This window comes from Mus pahari, chromosome 14 (assembly GCF_900095145.1).
Source record: "Mus pahari chromosome 14, PAHARI_EIJ_v1.1, whole genome shotgun sequence".
Taxonomy (NCBI): domain Eukaryota; kingdom Metazoa; phylum Chordata; class Mammalia; order Rodentia; family Muridae; genus Mus; species Mus pahari.
The window spans coordinates 27,791,467-27,817,580 of record NC_034603.1 but is presented as its reverse complement, the minus strand read 5'-3'; the positions used below and the strand labels follow the sequence as shown (position 1 = coordinate 27,817,580).

At 47.3% G+C, this 26,114-nt stretch overlaps 1 protein-coding gene across 7 annotated transcripts in view; it reads right to left on the bottom strand.

Annotated features, from left to right (window-relative positions):
- Positions 1 to 589: 589 nt before the first annotated feature.
- Positions 590 to 26,114, bottom strand: part of Mprip (myosin phosphatase Rho interacting protein) — a 122,959-nt gene continuing 97,434 nt past the window's right edge. Inside the window, exons 16-25 of one of the 7 annotated variants that reach the window (XM_029546007.1) lie at positions 20,734 to 24,537; positions 18,027 to 18,174; positions 16,977 to 17,094; positions 15,823 to 15,982; positions 14,418 to 14,537; positions 13,143 to 13,229; positions 12,362 to 12,524; positions 10,286 to 10,371; positions 9,782 to 9,847; positions 5,852 to 6,560 (exon numbers count right to left, since the gene is read on the bottom strand). In XM_029546007.1, the coding sequence (XP_029401867.1) occupies positions 9,815 to 9,847; positions 10,286 to 10,371; positions 12,362 to 12,524; positions 13,143 to 13,229; positions 14,418 to 14,537; positions 15,823 to 15,982; positions 16,977 to 17,094; positions 18,027 to 18,174; positions 20,734 to 24,537 (4,719 nt within the window). In that variant the 3' untranslated portion in view covers positions 5,852 to 6,560; positions 9,782 to 9,814. Of the gene's footprint in view, positions 6,561 to 9,781; positions 9,848 to 10,285; positions 10,372 to 12,361; positions 12,525 to 13,142; positions 13,230 to 14,417; positions 14,538 to 15,822; positions 15,983 to 16,976; positions 17,095 to 18,026; positions 18,175 to 20,733; positions 24,538 to 26,114 lie in introns of all 7 variants that reach the window. The other 6 variants (XM_029546008.1, XM_029546009.1, XM_029546006.1 and 3 more) reach the window with 6 other exon arrangements.

The window sequence follows — 26,114 nt, the reverse complement described above, 5'->3', positions numbered from 1 at the left end:
GAACTCAGAAATCCGCCTGCCTCTGCCTCCCGAGTGCTGGGATTAAAGGCGTGCGCCACCACGCCCCGCTTTTGATTTTTTTTGAACAATTTTTGGAAACAATTTTAACCATAAAGACTCTACTGTTTGGCTTGCCAACTAATTTTAAATTGCACTCACAGCTTTCAAGAAAATGTGCTAAACCACTCTGGTCCTTTCCTCTCTCTGACCCTCCTCCCTACCCCTACTTGTTCCCTTAGTCTCTTCCCTCCCTAACCTTTCTCCTAAAAAAGAAAAGAAAATGTGCTAAAACTACAGATCCTATCAGGTCAGTTCCCAAAGCTTTTTTGTGTAATTTGTTAATAGTCGTTTTTAATGGACAAAGAGCTATTGAAAGGTCCCTAAACCTCTGCAATAACATACTAAAAGTATTTATTCATCTTTTTATATCTTTGTTTTGCTGTTTCATAAACAACTTACATTGATTTCTAATTAGTAGAAACGATTTTTGTATTTCCAGTCAGTTCCACATATTTTTATTATAAGGTTTGTGACAATATTGAAAAACCCAGTTATCATCTTACCTTTTGGGAGGCTATGGGGATAGGGTTTTGCTGAGCCCCTCAGCCCCTCGTGGGCTGGAATCACCAGGTTGGTAGCCATTATGTCTGGCCTAGTTTATTATTCTTAACTTAATGAACTAAAAATGAAATAGAATCATCATATTCCACAATTGGGGAACACTGTTATTTTGGGTTGTCTATTTTAGGTCATGATGCTTTGAAACCAAACAAAAAAATGAGACAATTATAATCACAAGTAAATCCATGAAGGACAGGCCAGCTACAGTGGTGCACGCTAGTACTCACTGAAGTAGAGAGGCGGCGGCCAGGCTGAGCAGTAACTTCATAAGCTCATGTGGTAGAGGCACTGCCTGGCATGCTTGAGGCCCCGGGCTCCAACTCCAGCACCACAAAAATAAAAACACAAGAGAGCTACAATGAAGAGTTTTAGTAGCTTGATTAATGAAGGAATCCCCATCAGAATTTTTGCTCTTCTTTTAACCCCTGAAATTTCTATACCAAGTCAAAAGTACCATAGACTTTAGACACAAATACTATGGCTTATATGTGAAAATGTAAAATCCCTTTTAATGTGAAATCTAATGTAAATATCCTGAAAACAACTCAGAAGACCATTGTAGAGAGAGCAGCAGGTTCTATCCGGCCATTCTGGTCTCTAGTACTTTTACAACTCAGGACTTTTGGTTCTGCTCTTTGACTGGCAGAGTCAGCAGCCATATGCATGCAGAGGGCAATGCAAAAATAGTTTATTATGATACAGTTCATGTAAAATGAAGCAGTATTTACACAGTAAAAATGGTGAGCTACAGCCGAAGACTCTAGCTTGTCACACAAAGGAATAAATATTTCTACAAATTAACATTTCAATTGTAGTGAACCTGGCCACAAACTTTGTAGGGAATGCCTTACACTGAGCCATAAGATCTTGGAACGAGGAGTTGAGAGACACTATCTGCAGGAAGCCACACCCTGTGCATACACACAGAGGCCTGAACTGGCTCAGAAGCTGTGCTTGAAGCCTCTCTGGCTCAGTGAGGCTCCATTTCCTTCTACATGTAATTTTTAGTCGGCAACAGGATTGTCTGTATTTTGGTCTGACAAAATACCTAAATACAGGTGAGATGGTCCAAGCCTGTTTCTGTCGAGATGTAAGAGGCCCTGCCAGGCACCCTGTTCACAAACACGCACCCCACCCTCAGTCAAGCAGCAGTAATAGGAGGTCACCTAGAGTTCTGATTGTCAAGGAGCCACTATGACCACGGTTCTAAATATTCTACACAGCAAACCTACATTAAAGCCACATTGGTTAGTAACCACAGAACTGGTTTTGGGTCCTGGCATTAAAGCATTAATATTAAAGGTAAATCTTAAAATGACTTAAAATCCATTTATATCAAAGTTTGTGATAGAAACAAAACATAGTGAATTTAGTGTTCTTTACAATCTATTGCTTGCTAAAATAAAATTAGATGTGTGGTCTGACTACCTTATAAAGGAGAGATGAACCGATGGCATGTCAGCTATGGCAAGCTGGAGTGGGCTGTGCTGGCTAGGATTCTTAACAATGGTACCTCTTTATGGCAAATGCCAGCAATGGGGTCCTGCCCCACAATGGAAGCTGCTCCAGGCTGACCTGTGACCCATGTGAAACTGGAGAGGCCCTGAAGTCCTTCAGTTTTGGACTGTCCCATTTTTAACTCTCTACTGATGAGCTACCTCCTTACCAGTATAGAAATACAGTCATGGAGCTACCTGGAGTCTCATGCTATACAGTCAGGCCGCTAGAGATATGGGTAGCTGGGCTGCTCTGCACATAAGTCCAGCCCTGCAGTTGTTAGAGATAGGCTCCTGGACCCGAAGCAGCATATGCTCCAGCCAGTTCCCCTAAGAAAAACACCCTGAGAAACCCGAGGGCAAGGTGCCAAGAGTCCCTCCTATTATTGGTTTTCCTTGAGTGGCTCTATGCAAGTCTCACAGAATACTTTAAACAAGAATCAGCTTGCTGTGAGTGTGGGCAAGGATATCTTTAGAGTCTGTTGAGTAACCACAACTTTAAAAGGCATTACTTATTAACATAGTCTTTTTTTGTTGTTTAATTTTTAGGCAGGGTTTTTACTGTGTAACCCCAGTTCTTTTAGAACTCTCTATGTAGACCAGGTTGGTCTTAAACTTAGCCTGCTTCTGCCTCCCAAGTGCTAATTAAATGTGTGAGCTACCATGCCTTGCTAACTAATGGTCTTGATATTTGAGAGGGGTTTGCACTGAATACTGCCTTTACATGCCTTCAAAAGGGGTATCTAGAGATATTTAAAAAACTCACACAAACTTTGCACAAAAATCCCGGCACTATGCCTTAGAAATATTTAACATTGCTTGCTCATATACAGGAAAGGCTGAACAAGTAGAGTGCAGGCATAGGCTGTCCTGCAGTATGTTGTGAGCTCTTATGAGAAAGGCTGTATGAGTCCCTACACTGATAGTCTCTAAGTAGCTTACTAGGTGATGTCATCTTTACAGCATAGCATGAACAGCTAACCCTCCTGCATTGCAGGTGCAGGACAATCAGCTGACAGGTTAACTACTGTGTCTCCACTAGCAGAGTCTGGGGTTTGGGTGTTACTATGCATCTGGGACTGTTGTCCCGTAGCTGCCAGCAGACTTTGGTGTGCAGCTTGCACTGGGTACTTACATGGAGTATGGCATGAGTGGGAAGGCTGCATAGGGCCTCTGGGTGCTTATCCAGCCTGTCTTTGAGAGCCAGGCTTAGTTGAAGGTCAGGAGAAAGACCACTGACTGGTGTGTGGGGCAGGCCTGCAGGAATCTAAGGAATCTAAGCTGATGCCCTGGTTCACACCCAACAGTGCAGGCTGTGTGCTATCCAGCTACTTCCCCCAGCACCAGCTAGGTGTCAGCAGTGAGGAGTGTGCTTTCTCTGCAGTTCCAGGGTAGAAAGAAGTCAGTGCACCATCTCCCCCTGTAGAGAAGTTAACAGTAGTACACATTCCATCACCCATCTTATTTCCTAGTCAAATCTCTCAGGCTCCCTTTGGACAAATGTTCCAAAGACCACAAGTGTGCTCTTTGTAGTGCTATGGTTGAACCCCAAATTTTATATATATTATATCCATCCCCTTAGCCCACCTGTATTTGAGACAGTCTTGCTATGTAGTCCAGACTGACCTTGTCCTGTGGAGCCTGAGACATAAGTGACTATGCCCAGTTCAGTGTTCTGCTAGATCCAATAGAGTTTGCCAACTCTGACCTTTGCTTACACTCAGTGAATGCACACATTCCTAGTGTTCTTCCCTCTGGGGACTCCCTACTTCATGGGTCTCTGGCCTCCTATTATGGTCTTGGCATTGTGGCCACAACCATACTGGAAAAGGTGCAGCCAGTAGCCCTGTGTGACAGATATGCTCTTGGCTCTGGTGCTAGACATCACACGTGCAAGATGTAACTTAAGCATATATTTACATTCACTGTCAAATGGTATGTTCCCTGTAATGGCAGTTTGCTTGTAGATGCTGGCAGACCACAAATGTGTATTTATAGGAAAATAAAATTCTGCTCCCACCATGAAGTGGGGAAATAAAGCATGCCACTGACTGACTGGACTGGGAGCAGTCTGTGACTTCTTGATCTACACTACCCGTCCTCAGCCAAGCATCCTCTTCTACATATGTCTGAACCAACTCCACTTGCACATCTGATACCTCTTCTCTGAACACGCCAGTTTCAGCTTCTTCCCAGGGAATGGGAAGCCTGTAGAGGGGTCAGGCAAAAGTGAACCTGGCTCAAGGAGTGAGGGAAGGGAATGGACAGAAGACATGTGGCAGTCTAAAATAAACTGCTGCAGTGGGCTGGCATGGTGATCAGGGACTCAGGAAGACCAACTTCTTGTTTGGTTCACTTTTGCCAGAAGTCAGTAGTCACCACCAAGAAAACCAAGATGCACCCTAATCCTGCACATGTTACTGCTCAGACTGGCTTGGACAGTGGGAGATGATCCAGGAATCTCTGCCCTGTACCAGTTCAGCATTTGGCTAACACACCAGATACCCTCACATGAAACCGAGCCCTGGAGCAGCGTGTGCTGAATCACTGCACAAATGAGCCTGTAGTAGGAGCCCCGAGTGACAGGTTAGATGGGCGCAGTGTGCCTGCCTCCCAGCCCTTTACTCTGACACGTAGGTACTTTTATCTTCAGTAAAGTTCATACCCTAGGATTCTGAGGTGAAGAGCCAAAGATCAAATGTCCTTTTGAATGGTAGGCTTGGCACCTTCCGCAGGCTCTTTGTAGCATCCCAGGAGGCACAAGGCAGGAAGATAACGCAATGGGGCCAGAGGGTCCCAAGGGCAGCAGAATAGCTGCAAAGAAACCGTATGAGAGACAACAGGAGTCCTCAACGCACGTCTCCAGGCTCCTGAAGGCCAGCCCACTCAGCTCAAAGCTTGTTTTAACAGATCTGACTTGCCCATAATGCTGAAAACATAATGACCACTGAGCCATTTATGTGCCAGAGTGGAACTTAAAAACTTGTGAAAAGGGGAGCCCGGGGCTTGTCTGCTGGTCAGTGGCACACTTTGGTGTGTAACAAATCCGTTATCTTGAAGTTTCGACCTGCCTATTAGGCCAGCTAGACCTTGAACATCAACTCATGTAGAACCATTAGGGGACTCATGAGTTGAATTTGTACACTCAGAGACCATCTGACCCACTTAACACAAGCCAGGATTAAGAAGCCAGATCCCACATTTAGTTATGAGACTACTGTCTCACCCATCTGACATGGGGGCTCTTGTGTACTGCATCTTACAGTATGAATGTTTTCTTATGAGAATAAAGAAAATGTTTTGTTTTTTGAAGGAAATGCTGCTGAATGCTTTGGGTAGTTAGATAGGTCCTGTTCAGCTAGGAAAGCAGAGTCAGCACAGGCTCCCTATTAATGGCTCGGTGAGAAGCAGACAATTCAAGGGACCCTTCCCGAGCCCAGACTAATGAGGGTCCTGAGCACAGGCTGCTGTTGTCACCAGTCCTGACAGTCCCGACAGTCCTGACCGTCTAGCTTCGCACACGGGCTTCTCCTCGCCCTGCCAAGCAGCATGGCAGCTTCTCTTCAGAAAGATTAAAACCCAGCAATATTCCCTCCAGAGGACTTTGAGGAGGCCCCATCACACTTGACAAGTCTGAAGCTTCAGGCTGCAAGCTACTCTTTGGGCCACCAGAGGACCAGGATTAGCACAGCAAGGGAGGGACGAGCGGAGGAAGGAATGAGAGGGCTCGGGGCTTTTGTGCAAGATTTAATAAAAAACCAAAATAGGAATGGTTGCTTTCAACATTTTCCAGGTTGTGAAAGATTTGCCAGGATTATCTGGGTATGGTTCTAAGCTGCATTAGTGGCCAGATACAAAATGCTGTCCCCCTCCCACATCAAAAGGAAGTGGGCCAGGCTGGACACTCTCCTAGGCCCCTCAGAAATCAGGCCAGCCTACAACATTCGGTGACTCTGCTCTGACCATCAAGGGTGGTGCTCCGCTGTGTGCGGCAGAGCAGAGCCACTGGCAGGTCCCCACATGTGCACTCTGAGGCAGGGCTAGCTTATTAACAGGCTGCTGTGCCTTAATACTGACAGTGAGTGTGCTGGGAGGACAAGGGGGCTGCTCAGGTATCAGCGGGGAAACCGCCCCACTCTACTGCTTGCGCGTGACTAATCTGAGAATACCATGGGAAAAAAGCTGTGATAAAGACAACAGGAAGTTGGAATTAACAGGGAGGGAATGGAGCAAACACCCCACAGCAGTCTCTCATGCATCCATACCCACAGTTAATGACAGCAACAATGAGAAAGCACAGATGCAGATGAAAACCACGCTTGGCTTGTGCTGCCACTAGCTGGGAAGGATGTGTCAGTGGAATGGATGCAGCTAATCTTTCTTCAAGTCCCTGGATTCAAAGAGCTTCAAGCGCTCCTGCACCGTCAGGCCTTCCTTCAGACTCTGGTGGAGACAGAGAGGAAGGAGCAGTTAGTGCTGGTGCGGCAGTAGTAGCAGGCTTCAGTAGCAGGTGCAGGTGAGGGATCCTGAGATTAGTGGGCATGCGAGGGCAGAAGGCCCTGAGAAAATCCCTTGAGAAGTAGTGTTACTGGAATTTGCTTTCTCCTGTAGAAATTTACTTGGGTAAGAAAGGGGAAAATAATAAAGAGAAACAAGACCATGTGTCATAGCTCAATTCTAGCTTAGGGCTGGTTCTTCAGACAAAATCACGAAACACTTGGGTGGAGGACTGGAAACCTGGGCACCTATCATTCTTCCTACATATGGAGGGTGCATGTCTCATTCCTTTGTCTTCATGAACTTATCGCTTTAAGACAAGGGGCATCCCTGACAGACCACCAGATATAGCTATTAACACACACACACACACACACACACACACACACACACACACACACACACACACACAGGGACTTAACTCTGGTGATCTTGGTATTGTTTCTTAAGATAAAGGACATTTTACTAACTGGGGAACAGAATATTTACCTTATCTCCCTTAAATATCTTTCCTCTTCCCCAAAGTTTTCATTTCTGGAAGAAAAAAGGAACTCCAGTTCTTAGAGAACTGGCAATCAACGTATTTTAGTATGGACAGGTCAGCCTCGATTCTTGTTGGCAACCTTGGTGTCAGGCTCAGCTTCGCTGTAAACACAGGTTATACTAGGAAAGGGGCAGTCAGTGCTTCTCAAGGTTGAGGCCCAGCCTCCTGCAGAGTATGAAGAAGGAACTGCGCTGTGGTTGGCGTCCTTATCACCAGATTCCCCATAATAACTTTAGTTTTTTGAGTTAGGTTATTATATAGCTGAGGCTGTGTTTGAATGAGTACACACTGTCTTTTTACAAACAGATCATATATGTGAACAGTGTGACTAACACCTGCTTCAAGGTATCTTTGAAGTCTCACCTCCTGAGTTCAGGTAGTTCCATGTCAGCCAGACTTTCAAAAGATGTTACATAGGTCTTTTGGCTTACCACTCAGCAACTGGCCAATCCAATGTATCCCCCAGGGGAATGGGGTATTGGCATTGCCATAAATGTTCTGTTCTAGCTGAGGACTTACTATCAGGCGTCCTGAGACTCCTTTGGACAGAATGTGCTCTAGGACTGGGTTCCATGTGCTGGAGGAAAATCCTGCTGTGGCAGAAGCAGGCTCTGATGGCCACAGTGGTCCTACATGGCAACAGATACCCAGAGGAAGTGTGAGCCTATATACTGTACTCACTACCATTCTCAGGACAGAGCATTCAAGACCTACTGTCCCTTAGAAGTGAACCCTGAGAAGCGTCATTTCTCTGAGGTTTCTGGCCTCAGGTACAGCCAAGTTACCTTCGGGGCTCAGCCTTCCACACCCATCCCATGACAACACTGAGGGGCATCCTCTCTGCTCTGGATCTCAAGAGGCCATGCTGCTGCTGTGTAAGCTGACCAAGGCAGGAGATGAGACAGCATGTGAGGGAGGTCCCAAACATGACACAGCACAGGTTTCAGGCCCCCCCCCCCCTCTCTCTTTTGGTTTTTCGAGATAGGGTTTCTCTGTATAGCCCTGGCTGTCCTGGAATTCACTTTGTAGACCAGGCTGGCCTCAAACTCAGAAATCCACCTGCTTCTGCTTCCCGAGTGCTGGGATTAAAGGCATGTGCCACCACGCCTGGCATTCAGTCTCTCTCTTAACAGGGTTCCTGGGAAGCTCCAAATGCACAAAGGCAGCACATGTTCACTGCCATCTCGGGCCCCACTTTGTGCATGTGTGTGCTGAGGTTGGATACAGAGCACAACAATGGAACTGGGTCCCCATGCAAATCCTGACAAATCATGTGAGAAACAGCTCTAGGTCTCTGCCCTCCTGCTTGCTCTGAGGGTCAGGTGTCCTCTGGAAACCAATGTCCTTTCCCACCTACCATGGCTCTAGTGACTCCAAGAACACAGAGCTGCCCTAGCATTGTGTGACTAGTGACTCTGCTGAGTATAGGAGCCCTCCATGGCTCTCACGGCTGTCTTTGCCATAGGCATCTTGCTAGAACGGAGCCTCCTTGTTCCTAGCATTTCCACCACCCAGTTCCTTGTTACGGAGCCCTGTGTTGGGTATCCCCACAAGTTCACATGTAGGTGGCACACCTCACTACGTATCTTCCTCATGGTGCCCATCCCTGGTTGTCCTTTCTTATTCTGACCCAAAAGCCATTTGTTCATAGTGACCACTGTGCTTTCTGAGGGCTTCTGGGCAAGAGCTGAGTTTAACCTTAGGTTGGAGAAAGTAGTCTCCAATATGCTTAAACCACATTTGCATATAAGTTAGCTTGGAACTAGAGAACAAAATAGACTAGTTTAAAAAAAAGCCAATGTTAAAATCCTTGGGCTTTTTCAATACTCTTCTCTAGGGCGACCTTGTCTACCCTGAGCTCAAGCTGATTACCCTTGCCGGCTTCTGTCTTGCTGGAAGGTAGAGAGGCTCATGTATAGTAGGAACTGGCCTGCCTGGTACTTACTGCCAGTGGGAACAACCAGGCCAGGGTCCTTGAGCTGTTATCACTGTATAAAAAAGGTCAACATGTATCCTTGGGGCACAGCATTCCTGGCACTGACCTCCACATGGCCAACTCTACTACCTTCTATGGGGGAGACACACTTTTGTATTGCATAAAAAACAAAAGCAGGTCATGTTCAGCCCTGTGTGAATGGTTGCCAGGCCCTTAGGAACAAAATAATTTCTCAGGCTCTACCCATGCAGTATGGATCAGTTCCACACAGAATAGCACAATTGGGATCTGTTCTATGTGCAGGGGTCTCCCCAAAACAGCCTTGTTACCAACTGGATAGAAGGGGTCTTCCATGAGAGCACAGAGCTGGGCAGACTCACTGGGTATCTACGATTTCCCTGCAATTTGTTTCCAAGAGAGGAGACAGGAGCTCAGTGTCGTGCAAGTCACCCAGTATACATGCTGGCTTGTGCCCACCCGTCAAGATGAGGAGGCCCTGGGCAGGCTCAGCTCTGTGGAGAGGTTAGAGTGCCAACTTCCAGGACAGTTACTGAGATCTCATGTAGGCTGGGTGTGTGTGTGAGAGAAGGATGAGTGAAGATAATTACGCAGAGGTGTGCTATGGAGGTGTGAGAGTGCATGCAGAGCCGCCTGTGAGGGCAGTGGGCAGAGTGAGAAGTGGTTTACCTACACGACAGGGGACTTGGAAGCGGGCGCGACTCAGTTATCCCATGAGACCTGCTCAATTACGGACTGTCAGAGGAAAAAGCAAAAAATAAGACACACACACAATCAGTTCTAAATGCAGCATGCTGGCCAGGCCCACTTCCCCCATCCCCCCAGACACATCCATCTGAGAGCACACTGGGATCATTGACTTCATTTCTCCAAGGGTGGCAGTGTCAGTGTGATGACAGAGGTGTGCAGTGAACAGACATACAGTGGAGCCAAGAGGTCAGATTTACCCCACCTTCTGAGAGGCTCGAGATTCGTGTGAGACACGAGTCTCTTCATGTCTTGCTTCTTGAAGCCCTGGACCTGAGATGGTTCTGATGACAATGAAATATGGACCTTGAAGCCACTAGAATCATCCAAACATTGCGACTACACGGCTGGGCTAGTGCCTCCACTGGGCTTGATCTCTCCAGTGTCATCTAGCCCCACCTCATCTATAAGCTGGACCTCACTCACCTTGGACCTGATGTTTCTGAGTTGCCGGGTAACACAGGATCTGTCTTTCTTCAGGAAGTCAGGATTGCTTTTAGACTTCATTATGTCTGAAGGAACAAAAAGACTCATTACTTTTGCTTTCTACAATCTTCTGAACCAAACAGAACATGTGGGAGGTTCTGAGTTCACTAGCATAGTGCACCCATACATTTCCTATATCCAATAACCAAGCAAGCACCAGAGCACTGGGTTCCCACTGGGGTTTAAGTTATACACACAATACTGTTAACAAAGGATAGCATGTCCTACTCTGGAATTTGACCTTGACTTCTGGGCATACCAACTGGCCTCATTATCTGTACCTGATTTCTGACATAGGACTGGTATCAAACAGAATCAGACCATATTCTTTTCATGATCCACCCCATCAAGAAAACAGTTCTTAGAATGTCTTAAACACAAATGACAAAGGTGTACACTGGGCCATACCACAAAGTATGTCAGGGTGTGGGGCTTTCCCTGTTGACTAAAATCTCAAAAACTCCTCTTTACATCAACATAAAACACCTCCTTATCTTTCTAAGAACTGCACCCCGCGCAGCTCCTCACAGTCTGCCCCGCCGAGTGGGCTGTTGTGTGCACAGCTGTCCATGGATGATGCTTAGCACTCGCAATGTGTGGCGCTTACCTACAGATGCAGTACCCTGCGAATACTCTTGCGAGGTTAGTTATCACGGCAGGACAAAAGAACACACACTTCCCCATTCCAGCTCTGCCTCCCTCCAAGGCCTCGGCTTCTTGGCTTCCTACCCAGTGACCATAGCGAGCAGACTTTCAAAGTGAGCTAGACTGTAAACTGCGCTGTCCTCAGCAGCCTGCAGAGTGGGCGTCTGTATCCCAGGAATGACACAGGATTCTTCCAGTAGGCATATTTGAATGCCGTCATAAATACTGCTCCTGAACTTGCTGAAGGACTGTTCAGTTACAGGGATATTAGGGGATTTGAACAGATTTTCAGTTTGTGGGGTTTTTATAAAGAAAGGGTCATGATGAAGTTAAGATGAAATTGTCAGTTATCAGAAAGAATCCAACAGTATGTGGCTCTGCAGCCTCTTTCCCAGCTGTTCTGCACATCCAGTACCTGGATATTTTCATGAATTCTTCTTTTTTTTTTTTTTTTAAAAGATTTATTTATTTATTATATGTAAGTACACTGTAGCTATTTTCAGACACTCCAGAAGAGGCCGTCAGATCTTGTTACAGATGGTTATGAGCCACCATGTGGTTGCTGGGATTTGAACTCCGGACCTTCAGAAGAGCAGTCGGTGCTCTTACCCACTAAGCCATCTCACCAGCCCCTCTTCTTTTTTTTAAAGATTTATTTATTTCATGTATGTGAGTACACTGTCGCTGTCTTCAGACACACCAGAAGAGGGCATTGGATCCCATTACAGATGGTTGTAAGCCACCATGTGGTTGCTGGGATTTGAACTCCGGACCTTCAGAAGAGCAGTCGGTGCTCTTACCCACTAAGCCATCTCACCAGCCCCTCTTCTTTTTTTTAAAGATTTATTTATTTCATGTATGTGAGTACACTGTCGCTGTCTTCAGACACACCAGAAGAGGGCATTGGATCCCATTACAGATGGTTGTAAGCCACCATGTGGTTGCTGGAAATTGAACTCAGAACCTCTGGAAGAGTAGTCAGTGTTCTTAACCACTGAGCCATCTCTCCAGTCCGTGCCTGGATCTTTTCAGCCAGCAGAAAAAAAGGTCAGTTTTATTGTTCTTGAACAGGCTGTAGGTTCCTTCTGTTTTGCTTGCCTGTGGCCCTCAAAGATTTTATGGCTAAACATTTAGATTAAGGAACTAGCAAGAACTCCCTCTACCTGCTTAAGTTTTTCAGAAAACAGATGGTATGACCCTTTGTTTCTATGGAAGCAGCTCTGTGTAAAGGAGCTACAGGATATGGGAGGAGCAGCTCTTCAGGGAGCCCGTGCCATGTGGGTCTCAAGAAGATTTGGGAAAGCTCAAGACATTTTTCTGGGTTTGATTCAAGTGCCAAACATCTTCCCGAGGAGCACCCAGATGGCTCACCGTATCCTGACACAGTAGTGCCTTCAGGAGACTTCTCGCCCAGTGCCTCTGTGGCTGCTTTCAGCTGCTCCTTCAACCTGCTGATGTCGCAGTCAGCCTTGGCCTTCGCAATGCTGAGCTCGGTGTAGATGTCTTTGTACTTGTCACTAGCATACTTCTTATCCTGGACAGTGATAAAGGAACAAGTGAGTGGCAGCTGCAGACAGGGTATCAGACTCACTCGGAACTCTGGTCTTGGAGCTAATGTACTGGGCTTGGAAATGACCCTGTACCTCTTTCTCTGAGGCAAAGACTGAACACTAAAGAAAACATGCAGTAAGCAGATGACCACAGGGGGCAAAAGCCTGCTGTGGTCCTGCCTGTCAAACAGTTCCTTGTGGAAGTCAGTCAGGGAGAGCTTCTAGGTTTTAAATTTGTCAAGTGTCCTGATCACACCAAGGATTCCATCATTACTTTCTGACTCCAGGAATCCCTTTGAGATGGGTCCAACTAGACCAGCCTAAATAGCAGACTAAGCCTCACTTCACCCACATAGCATTCTGTGTTACTGTACCTATCCAAATGCATGGGAGCACAGGAACACCACCGCCTGACTAGGCCAGGGAGGTTTCCGTGTTCACCTCTGAGGCACCTGCTCAGAGGCTGGTGTTTTAAGGGAACCTGACTTTAGGACTGCAATCTTGTAGAGTGTCCTGCCACGAAAAAATGAGCCCAGCAGGCCCTGGCCAGACCTCTCAGCTTTCCCCCTTCTTTGTCCTGCCTCCAAACACTTGGCCCTTACCCGCAGGGCTGTCTGGAGTTCATCCTTGAGGGAGCTGATCTCCTGTTTCAGGTACTGAATTTCTGACTCTTTGACCCGCAACAGGACCTATAAGGAGAGGGAAAATGAGGACTGACTCTCAGGAACAGGTATCCTGTAGACTGCATACAGAGCGTGGCTGGCAGACAGCTGCTTCATACATAGGGGAGGAGAAGAGAGCCAACCCTTGTGGACACAAAACAGAACCCACAACTTAAATACTGCTCAGTGTTTCTACAGAAATGGAAAGGGGAAAATACTGTTAGCCTTGCTAATCCAGAGGCATGAGGTACATTGAGTCCCCACCACTGACTTGCTTGCACCCTGAGATGTAGCTGCTAAGGTCTAGACACATTGTTCCTATAGGAACTTCTGCCCACCCTACCCAGCTCCTCCTGCTCACTTGTCTGAGTCACCTATAAAGGAAAATCTTAACCTAATTGGGGTCTTCTTGAGGATGCCCTACACTGGTGGTTCTCAAACTTCCTAATGCTGCAACCCTTTAATACAGTTCCTCGTGTTGTGCTGACCCCCAACCATAAAATTATTTTGTTGCTACTTCATAACTGTAATCCTGCTACTGTCATGAACTGTAATATAAGCATCTAATAGGTACGATATCTGATGTGTGCCCCGGGGGGGGGGGGGTCTCGAGTCTTTCCTTTCTCTCTCCCTCTTTCAACAGTGTTTTTTTTGTTTTTAGTTTTCTTTCTTTCTATACTGCTCTGGAATCCTCTTGCTTCAGCTTCCTAAGCAGTTGGGATTACAGGTACTTGCCACTGCAGAATGAACTGCTCTGATTGAAAATGAACACCCTGGACTCTGAGAAGTTAAGTCATGCTAGAATCTGAGAACAGCAGGATTCCTGTAGCCCTGAAACAGGGCACTTTATGGGACCAATTTTGTGGGCAGGTAATGGGAAGGGTGAGACTAAAGATCTTATGGCGTCTACAGGGGCCCCTGGTTCCTGCCTGTGGATCTTAGGGTACCTGTCAACTAACTAGTATGCCGATGACTTCGGGCCTTCCCATAGCTTTCAAAAGTTAGCTTGAAGCTTTCTTTCCTTGTGGCTGCTACAGAGCTAGAGATGAACCCAGAGTTTGCATGTTAAACAGGCGTTCTACTATTGAACGTTCTACTACTGAAAGGCCCTTCTGGGCTTTTCTTAAAATCTGGCCCCTCAATGACTCTAAGATAAAGAGCTTTTGTGTGACCCAGGAGCTCCTGAATAAGGCAGTGCCTTGCTTCTTACAGTACCTCTAACTCATAGGCATCCTTGCCCTGTGTGAGAGGCAACCCAGTGGACTCCCCGCCACCGTCTCCAGTCAGTAGTGTCCGCAACCGTGTGATCTCCGCAGCCAGGCGGTTATTCAGCTCCTGGGGGTCAACAGCACAATACAACAGTGACCATCCGCACACACAGTTGCTTAAGACACTAGAGGAGGTCGTTTCTCACCAGTAGCGTATAGAGGCCTAAGAATGAAGCCCCCAAGCCTGTGTATGTTCAGTGCTATGTTTAAGGTAGACATTTAAGGCTATGTAAAAGCTGTTCATATGGGCTGTGAGGCTAAGTGAGGACTTATAACCTGTCAGAAATTGGTTCCGAGACCTTTATTAGGCACCAAATTCTGTGGATGTTCAAGTCCCATTACAAATGGCACACAATATCTGCATACATCCTCCCATATACAGTAGACTGTCTCTAGATTATGTCTAATACTCAGTACCATCCATGCAATTCCTAAGTACTTAATTGTAATGTATTATTTAGGGAGTAGTGATAAGAAAATAGTAGATGTTCAGTGCAAACTATTGTTTTCCTCTCTGGAACATTTTCTATGTATGGTCAGTTGAATTCAGAACTGATTCAGAACTCATAGCAGCAAAAGGCCAATTGTGTCTCTAGAGCTAAGATTCCATGGATCTTAAAATTAAAATCGTTCTGCTGTGGGCAGGGTTATCTTTTCCCACTTGAGCTCTCAAAGACTATCCTACTTCTGTCCCTCAAAAATTCTCAGGCCTTCTTTCTGACTGGTAAGTGCTCTTCTTCAAGCCACTGCAGTTGTTCAGTGACTCCCAAGTAGTTATACCCACAGTGCAGTGTGGTTTGAGAAGACAGAAAGGACAAGCATGACAGATGGGGCTTGAGGCAGGCAAAAATAGGGTGTTGATAGAAGAGCTTATATTGAACTCAGTATCATACCCCACTCATCTGGGATTCTAGTTAACCCCACTTTTCTAAGAAGCACTAAACTTTTTTGTTTGTTTGTTTGCTTTGTTTTTCAAGACAGGGTTTCTCTGTGTAGCCCTGCCTGTCCTGGAACTCACTCTGTAGACCAGGCTGGCCTCGAACTCAGAAATCCGCCTGCCTGTGCCTCCTGAGTGCTGGGATTAAAGGTGTGCGCCACCACACCTGGCAGGAGTACTAAATTTTAAGAGCATGACTTATAGAAACAAATGTGAGAGAGTAAGCCCAGCACTGAAGGACAGAGACCCCCAACTCTGAGACAGACTTGAGATACTCCAACTAAAGGATCAGATTCAGAAAAGTCACCAGATTCTTAAGTCTCAGGAAGGGCCGACATGGTAGTATCATGGCTAGTAGCCTAAATGAAGGTGGGGCTTGGCTTTTTTTTTTTTTTTTTTTTTTTTTTGGCCTTACCTGGTTGTGGGCGTTGAGCTCCTGGTTCTCACGTTGGCATTGTCGCAGGGCCTGACGCTCGGCCTCCAGCGCCTGGGCTAGGTGTGCATTCTCCAGGCACTTCTGGGAGTACTGCTCTGAAAGGACTTCCAGCTCCCGCTGCACTGACTGCAGCTCCTCCCTGCAGGGAGAGGGGATGTTCAGCCCTGCCTCTACTGTAGGACCGGGATAGCTAGACATTGATAGCACAATGTCTGCCCATAGAATGTCAGGGACACTTTGCAGAATTGACTCTATCAGCTGGCACACTGGTGATACAACTAGGGATCAGAACCAGTGTGCCAGCAGAGCTGTGTTTTTGAGAGGTCATAGGTGGAGAACACCACTTGGGCAGTGTATCATTTCAAAGCACAGACATTCGGCACAATAGGAAACCAGTTCTGGAGGGACTTTTCTCAGTACCCCATGGCCAGAAGAGTCGAAAAGGACCTTCTAGATGAGCCTCCAGTCCAGGGAGCATGACCACTGGACTTCTTGAGTTGTTGCTTTTAGCCCCAGAACATTCCAGAGACCTCAGCAAAGTCTTATCAATAGATACTTCTGGTGCTAACCCAAGGGTCCCCAGCAGTATGACTCCTACCGAGGAGAACGTCACAAAGTGTTTCCATGCTGCATGTGGTGCTGTCTGTGTAGTCAGTTCATGAGAATTCTACAGCACTGTGGCTACTTTCAACACAAACTGCTGTGGTATACCAGGCATAAAACACCAGCTAGACCCTGGTTCCTTTTAAGGTGCTGATATAGTAGCAGTTGTCCAAACAAATTGGGGGGATGATGTCTGCAGTCAACCCTAATAAGTACAAAGTACTGTTTTGCTTTAGAATAGGGTCTCCATATACAGCCCAGGCTGGCTTCACATTTGTGGCTATCTTCCAGCCTCAGGCTACTAAGTGCTGGGATTACAAATATCATCATGTCTAGCTTAAGTTATGATTTTAAAATGTCACTTGTTACATTTGTTTCTCTGCATCTTAGGGCTCAGTCTTGAGAGCAAAATAGTGTGGGCTGTCCTTAGAACCAAGGTCTCTTCTGCTCCCCAAGAGCATCCTTAAAGCTGTCTTTGACTTGGTAAAGTAGCCCTCTCCCACAGGGCTCTCACAGGGTTGGTGACTCACAGGTATTGTCGCCTCAGGGCTTCTATGTCTGAATTGATGCTGCTGATCTGAGACCGCTGGCTCTTCTCTAACTCTCGTTCCATCTCCTCTCGGTGAGCATTCTTCATGGCTTCAATGGCTGCAGGAAGGACATAAACAACCTTTAGCAACAAAATCTAGGGTTACAAGTGGTAGTTTCTCTACTAGATTATCCCTCCACAAGGCCAATGATAGGCTAATGTGATGTCTGTCCCCTGTTGACACTGATTTCAGCAGCAGTAGGACTCCAAAGCAGGCTGGTCTATCCTAGACCAGTTCTCTGGGATAGATAAAGGCTGAGAAAATTCACAATTCCCCCTGGAAGGGCTACAGGTATGTTATATTTGCTATCAGAAAAACTCTACACTGATCAGGTAAATGTCAATGTTCTATTCATGCCTGAGTTTACAAAGCCAGTGTCTGAGAGCTGCTTCACTTCCCCCTGGTGTTACCATAAGCCACTGTATTGTCATCAATCACGTGGAGAAACTGCAACATGACATGGGTGAGACACACTTGCAGGGGCTGTGTTAGAGTATATCCATATTCTGTCAAAGAGTACTCCAAGTGAGGGACACCTATTAGGGACCAGTTCTGCAATGTCACAAACAGCTGGGGCACTAGCTTTTAGTTTAGAGGCTCTCAATAGACTTCTCAAGCTAGTCCTTGACTCACTTTGAATCTTCAAATACCTCTTTCCAAAATGAAGCTTAAGGCTATGACTGGCACTGATTTGGTCTAGTACCATGCATGAAACTATGTTCAATCTCCAGGAATACATACACAGGGTGGGGTGGTGCATGTCTTTTATCTGTTACTCCAACATGGAGGAAGTGAATAAAGGAGAGTGGGTTCAAGGTTATCCTCATGTACATAGGGAGTTTAAGGATGGCTAGGATAGAGCTGCTGCCCACCACCACCCACTAAGAAGTAGTTAAATCTTAGGGAAAAGTGGTGTTAAGGCCAGTTCTCTTGTGAACTACGGGTTCAGCCCAAGACGTGAGAAGCCTGAGCTCGCGGACTTAGTCCCACCTGATATGGTGGCAGCTGTCTCCTCAGCCAGAAGGCGGTCTTTTTCCTCCCGCAGCTTCTCCAGCTCCCGCTGGTGTTGCCTCTGTAGATCTTCAATCTTCTTCTGATGTGTCTCCTCCATGGCAGCAAAGCCTCGCTCACATGTAGCCTGCAGAATGGAAGAGGGTTTATTGGTTTTTCTTTGCCTCCAAGTGGCTGTCCTGTGTAATAAATAAGGTAGCCACATGCTTGATCCAGGAAATAATACGGTCTCAAAATGTGGCTCGTGATTCTAGCAGAAAAAAAAAAAAAAAAAAAAAGCCATGGAGCCCCACAGGCCTGGCCTGTCAGGGTTGCCCTCCCCAATCAAACAGTAGTGCATGCCCTGTTCCATCTGCAGCTCACAGCTACCTTGACTGTAGGTCATTCCGCATAACCTTGGGATAGCCACTTCTGGGTAAAACAAGCTTTCTCAGGATTTAAAGAAACTGAAGAAATGTGGCTCTAACTCTGTGTTCCTACCCCATCATTTTGCTAATGGATTCAATAAAGAACACCAAGCATCCAATCACCAGGCTTTGATAGTTTTTCCTGAGCCTCGTGTCACTGAGGGGCCTTTCCAAGAGCCTCTATTCAGCACCTTTAAATTCCTGCTTCCATCCTGGGGCTGAGTGCACTGTGTGTGCTGTACCAGTCACCTTCTTTCCATAGCCTGTTTACTGTGCCTGCAGTTTAAGTGGAACTTATTACAGACTGTTTACTGTGCAAGTTTCTGCTTGTCGAAGTCTATTAGTGCTGAGAATGTTTTAAATTTTGGCTTATTTCAGGTTCTAAGGTCCATATAATAGATGCATGCCCTATAGGAAGTCTTTTCCATTTTATTTTGATTTGAACATCTTGGAATACATGCAGATAGGGTCCAAAATTCCTATAACAGATACTAATGTATCTTTAACAACTAGGTTGCTTCATTGTATTATCAAATGTATTATATTTGATAATTGTCACTCTATAAGCCAATTAAAAATTTTTGAGTGTGCTGGACAGTGGTGGTACATGACTTTAATCTCAACACTAGGGAGGCAGAGGCAGGCAGATCTCTGTGAGTTTGAGGTCAGCCTGGTCTACAGAGTGAGTTTCAGGATAGCCAGGGCTACACAGAGAAACCCTGTTTTGAAAAAAAAAAAAGCCATGGCTGATGGCTGACACTGAATGCTGATCTGCCTCGATCACTCGCACCTCCTACAGTTTCTCACCAGACCCAGAGCTTGCTGGTTTACTAATCTATCTATCTTTGGGAACCCTTCGTTGCCATCTGCCTATGCTAGCAGTATAAGGGGACCACATCACACTGTGCCTACCCGGCATTTACAGAGTGTTAAGCATTCAAACGCCTGTCCTCATGCTTGCTGCTAAGTACTTTAAATGCTGAGCCATCTCTCTAGCTCCAAAGTTTAGCTTTTAAATCATCCCCAGAATCAAAACAAGTTCTTCAGTGACTAAGATGTGGACTCATGGCAAATGGTTTGAGGCAGGGGCAGCAGCAGCCCAGGCTTCCTGATTGGGATAGAAACCCAGAGAAAAACTGTTCCTTGCTTCACTCTCAAGACAGTCTGCTGTGCAGCTGGGCCACAAGCCCCACAGAGGGCCTCAAGTTCTTGGGCACAGACATACATGTCAAGCCCAATGCTTCCTCTTAACCTGTACCTTTTGTTTCTAAGGTGCTCTCCCACTAGGTAGCCTTGAGCCCTTCATAACTATTCTGACAGCCCGCTAACTGCCTATGAAGTTGCCAGCCTGTGGAGGCTCCTGCAGCTGCAAAGAGGCACAGGCGATGGTGGTACACACTCCCCACAGGATCACTGAATATACAATTTTCTACTTCTTCACAATGCTTAATGTTTTTTAAAGATCTAGACAGAAGTCAGGAAAAGAATGCTGAGAACTAGTGCCTCAAGTACCATCAACCTGCCCTGTGTCAGACAGAGGGAGCGAGGAGAAGCTCCAGCCTGAATATTCCATTATTTCCCTATAGTGTGGAGATGGTATTGGGAAACAGTCATAGATGCCCTGCTGAGCTACAGCTGTGACAGACATTGTGGCAGGAACACTGGCCTGCAAAAAGACAGCTAGAACCTGGCACAGGCACCCTTGGGGCCTGTCCACCTTCCAGTGGGGAAGAAGATGAAGACACAGCTACTAGGCCACCTCTGGATTCTCAAAGATGATAAAGGAGTGTTCACAGAAGCATGACAGGCAGCTTGGGAGACTGTGGGAAGCCTGCTCAGACCCGGTGCTCATCACACCAACTCTGCCTTGGGAAGCTAAGGTAGGAAAGGACCCCTTGACACTGCTTTACAAATATCCCTGTGTGATGACGTCCAAACCCTGCTCTCTGAGAAGACTCAGGTGGGTGACAGCCCTTCAGAGATGTGAGGCAGTCCTCAAACTGATGCCTCAACTTTGAAGCCAGAAGGGGTTCTGTGAGAGTAAGAAGGTGAAGGGCGTCCATGCCTGGAGGCATGTCAGGCAAGGGAAGCCCTTACTCTCCTTTCCCACAGGGATGCTGCTTTCTTGCTAGCTTCCCTTCTGGGTCAGGAATAGAGGCGCATGAGTGAGAGTTAAGAACTAACTCTTAGCCCAAATCCAAGACCTCAGTTGCACACGATGTCCCCTTTCTTGCATCACTAAAGAGAAGCGGCTCTGAAAAATAAATGGTGCTAAAGACCTTGAGGCTCTCAAAGTCCCGCTGGTACTTCTCCTGTAGGGCGGCCACATCACCCTCCAGCTCTTTGTGGCCCAGCTCCTCTCGCATGACACCCATTTGGGCTTCCAGCTCCTGGATACGTTCTCGCAGCCCGGTCATGGACTCGGCCTCATCCTTGGCTGCTGGCACAGCTCTGGGCTCAGATGGCCCAGGGGCCAGTGAGGAATCTGGGTGTGAGGGTTGGTAGAGGCTGAGGGCTCCCCGCAGGCTCCATATGTAGTGTTCCTGCAAGGCCCTCAGTTCCTCCTGATGAACAGCCTGTAGCTCCCGAACCTTCAGCTGGAACCTGTCCTCCAGCATCTTCATTTGCTGCACATGATGCTGTTCCATGGCCTGCCTGTCTTTGACTGAGGCGTCTAGCTGGCTGAGAACCCGGCTACGCTCAGCCTGCAGTGTATTTTCAGTGTGGCTCAGCTGTTCCACCATGCACCTGATCTCTTCCTCATACCTGCCCTGTAGGGCAAACATACTCTCACTGTGTTTGTTTTCTGCTTCTTGTAGACATCTCTGCTGATGGTCCATCTGGCTCACTTTGGCCTTGAGCTCAGTGTTTTCTTTTTCAATGAGGGTGATAACCTTCTGGTACTCACTCTTCTGCTTGTGGAGAAGTTCTTCATATTCTTCCTTCAGGGCCCCAACTGCTTGTGCACGTTTCTGACAAGAAGCCCCCCTAGCCTCCTGACAGGCCTTCTTGTAAAACCTCAGCTCTTTTTCATACTCCAGCCGAATTCTGCATGCTGCATAGCACACTTGAGCCTGAATAATTGCATCTTGAACCAGTAATGAAGAATACTGACCAAGGCCCTCTAGACAAGCATCATATGAGAGATGCTGGGACATCCGCAGAAGCCTCTGGCAACCCCCAAGTGGCTCTGTGGGAGGCAGGACTGGCAAGGCAGCTGAAATCTCCTCAAGGATGCTAGCCTTTTCTCTCAGCTGCTGGGCCAGCTCATCCTGAATGGCAGCAAGGACTTCAGGGCTCTGATGCAAAGCCTGCAAAGGTTCTTGGGAGCCATCTGTGCCTGGCCTCAGTATCTCTCCCAATGGGCTCTGGTCCCAGGATGTCTGTACCTGGTCCTCCCTGCCAGCTGGATGCCTGAGGGTCTCTAAGATCTGCTGTATTACTCTTTCAAAGTCTGGGGTTTGGTAGGCTCCCAAGATTTCTCCCAGCATGCACTTGTGCTGCTGTAGGGCTGCCTGGGTCCCTTGTAGGGTCTCCTGTATGCTCTGCAGCCTATGGTGGAACAATTCTCTTACTGATTGTGTGGCATAGCTGAGCTCTGCACGAATCCATGTGGCATCAGCCAGACTCTGGGGAGTGCGCTGCTGCCTGTCCCCTGACGTGCAGGCTGTTTCTTCTCCCAGTGTCCCTAGGTGCTTACTTAGTGACTCGACCTGGCTCCAGAACTCACCATTCACCAGTACCTTCTTGGCCCAGATCTCCATTGGAGCCCCAGCAGAGGGGACAGCACTTTCTTCCTTCAGTGGCCACTCCCCTGACTGAGTAAGCTCACAGAGAACACCATAGACATCTGAAGTGGTATTTTTTAGAGAGTCAGCTATTTGGTTGATGAGTGAGGCCTCCAGGACTATCTGAGCAGAAAGCAGCTTCCTGTGCTCCTGCTCATTCAAGATGGGCTGACAGGGCTGCTGCATAGGGGCTGCCATACCACTTTCCATGGGGTGCTCCTTCTCTTGCTCAGCCTGCATCCTGCTCTCTGCAGGGGAAGCCCACGGTTGAAGGGCCTTTATGGCACTCACAAGCATACTCTCTATGTTAGCCAGGGAGGCTGCACATGCATCCTGGCCTTCCTCCTGGTCAGCCCACGGCAAAGACCTTAGCTTTTTCCAGCAGTTTTCTAAGCATGTCAGGGCTTGGCTATTTTTGGTTTGGAAGTCTTCCAGCTCCCCAGGGTGGTGTTCGATGTTTGTGGCCTTCTGTTGTCTTTCCTGCTCTAGCTGAGAGGCCAGAGCGCTAGCCTGTAGCAGGCTGGCACGGAGCTGCTCTCGCAACTGTGCCTCTGTGCCAGCCCACTGCTGGTGCAGTGCAAGCAATGCCTCCTGACTCTGCCCCTGCTGGCTTTCCAGCCTTACAGTCACGTCTTTGAGCTTTTCCTCTGTGACATAGAGCTTCGTCTCCAGAGAGTGGATTATAGAGATGTATGTTTCAGCATCTGCAGCTGCTGGGAGCGTGTTAGGGGTAGCTTCTGAGGACACACTATCCTCTGAGGGTGACTGGTCCTGGCTGGTATCTGATGATGTGCTGCTAGTCCATGTCTTTGCACATCCCTCAGGGTGTATGTATCTTTGACACTGGATTGTGGAGAACCTGATTCTTGGCCTTTTTATAGGGGCTCCTTGATCAGATTTAGATGTGCTTTGCAGATGCCCCTCCCTCTCAGGCACATCAGCTGACTTTGGGGGTATGGCGTTCTCCTCTCTGCTGAGGCTACCACTGCTCCCTTCTTCCCCCAGGCCAGCACTTGGATCTTCATCCTCTGGCTGAGAGTGAGCAAAGCCAGGAAATACTCTGGTGACTGAGCCTAAGGGCAAAATGCCACTGCCCTCTTCTGTTGGGTCTGTGGTACTCTGAGGCTCTTTGGCATCCTTGGAAGAATCACTCACAAATCTCCTCAGGCACTCTTCCTTTTCCTGCAGCTTAATTTCTGTTTCCTCTAAGCTGCTGCCCAAGGCAATCATTTTAACTAAAGCCTCATTGAGGTCTTGGTCTTTCTTTTCCAGAACTCTCTCATGTGCTTCCTTAATGTGCTTCAGCTCCTCTTCCTTTTCTCTCAGCAGAGTGCGCACGCTCTGTAGCTGGACAGAGACCCTGTGGTGTGAGTGCTCGAGGTTCTGGTAGTCAGCTTCCTTTCCCTTCAGCTTCTCTTGGAGCTCAGCCACATCCCCATCGGATGTGGCCACACGTTCCATGAGCTCTTGAAACTGATGCTTGATGAGATCCCGTTCATCATGGAGGCTCTGTACATGCTGGGCTAACTGGCGGATACTCGCCTCACGGGCCTCCAGCTCTTCCTCTAGCTTATGTACCTGCTCACTGCCTTTGCATGTTTCACTCAGCTTCTCTTTCTGGAGGGCCTCCACCTGCTGCACATGACCTTGTAGCTGATCCTCATAGGCACTGGCCTTGTCCTCTACTTCCTTCAGGTTCTGCAGCAGTGCCTGCTTTTCTTGCTCACAGCTCTCCAGCAACAATGTATAGTTCCTCTTTAACTTCTTCTCCATCAGACGCTGGGCTTGCTCACTGGTACCCAGCTGTTGGCTGAGTTCAGCAATGCATTCCTGCAGCCTCTGCACCTCCTTCTGTCGGTCTCGTTGCAATGTCTGTTGTGTTTCCAGGTCCCTGAGTTCCTGTGTCTTCTCTAATAGCCGGGCTTCTGTACTTTTGAGTTTCTGCTCACTGGCCCTCAGCTGGCCACTCAGCATGGCCTTGCTGTGCTGCCAATCCTCCAGCTGCTCACGAACCTTGCCCTGCTCCATCTTCAGCTCACCCTTGAGCTTGGCTAGAGCCTGTTCCTTAATAGCCAGCTCTGCAGCGGCATTACCAAGTCTTGTCTGCAGGGTCTGAATCTCAGCCTCATGGTGCCGGATTGCATCCTTAGCCTCCCCATAGCTGTGTTTCAGGGTCTGAATCTGCTGTGTGATGAGCTCCTGCCGCCGGCACTGAGCTTCCAGCTCACTTTGCAGGTCTTGGTTGACTCTATGGAGCCTCTGCCAGGCACCCGATGGAGAGGTGGCCACTTCAGTCTTAAAAAAACCGATTAAATACTGGTTAGTAACACTCAGGCCACCCTGTTCTGAGTGTCACACCTCTGGCCAGGATCAATCATAGAAAAGCTCCTTTGTGGGTTTGCCTTTAATCCTTTGCACAACTTTTTTTCTTCATTTAAAGAAAGAAATTCAAATTAATGTGGGTTTTGTTTGTTTTGTTTTGGGTAAATATAGCTGCTTCCACATAAACAGAACACAGGACAAAAACACCAATAAAACAGCTCTAACTGAACAGTGTCTAGAAGAAATAAACCAAATAAAGCCGAGTAATGGAACACACTGAGAAGTACAACAGAGACTGAAGGACCAAATAATTGGTTTTGCAAAACAAAGTATGCAGTTCTAGACCACATGTTTAAAGCAGCACAAGGCCTAAGGCACAAGAAAGTGACGTCACTTCCTTCCGTGACAGGAAGAGAAGGAAGGCAGGTAACTACTCGAGAGATGTCAGCAAAGTAACATTGGACATTTCCTTAGAAAGCGTAGTCAGGCCTCCACCGTAAGGAGAAAACTAATCTCTACCTGGAAGAAGACAGAACAAGGGGAATGCAGATCATGAAGCAAAATGTAATAAAACAAACCTTCATAAAGCTCAAAATAAAAGTGAAACATGCAAAACCCAAAATAAAACACAAAACTCCCCATACTGAGACAGACTAATTAATATACACAAGAGAGACAGACTAATTAATATAAAGAGGGGAGACAATACGGCTACATTAGGCGAGCCCCACCTAGAATCTGGCCTGCCCAGGCTCCCTCAGTCTGTTGGTGGGGAAGCCACAGATGTGACACTCAGGTAGGTTCCAGTTCCACACCACATTCACCAAAGCATGCAGCCCTCCCAGCAGTTAGCAGCCCTCCCAGCAGTTAGCACAGCACCCTACCCCGAGCTTGCATCTCTGAACCCTCAGTGCCCCCAAAGCCCCTTTCCCCCTTTCACTTTTGACTGCAAGCATTTTGAAGCTCCTGGGTAATCATTATTAGGCTCAGCAGGAAGCTGCCCCCATGCTGAGCAAGGCTGTTGAGTGTAGATGCACACAATGGTCCATGACAGATACACAAGTTAGCAATGTGCAAAGCTCCTTAGCGGTGTCTTTACCAACAAGTATGAAGTCAAGGCTTGTATGATGGAACCTAAAAAGGCTTAAGAAAATGACCCTTAAATTAGGGATGGTCTGAATGAATACCCTAAAGGCTTTCTGAGTGGGCTGTGTAGAAGGGAGATGCCTGCCATGGCCAATTCCAGGCAAGGTCTGAAGTAGGACAACAGTGAGTTTGGCTGCAAGGGAAGATGGTACAATAATGTCAGATCGGGGACAAGGGTAAGCCAGAAACACACACAGCAGTGTGAGGGACAGCCATGAAGGTAAAGGAGGGCTTTGGTGGAGGGGAGTGAAGGACTCCAGGTCCACTTGCAACTTGATGACAAAGATCAAGGTTAGTATACAACGGTATGGGCATGTCAACGAGCAATTTGGCAGAGAGTCCAGGTCTTTGAAATCTGAAGGCCTTTGGAGAGCAAGTTCTACATTACACAGAAGGCTGCTACT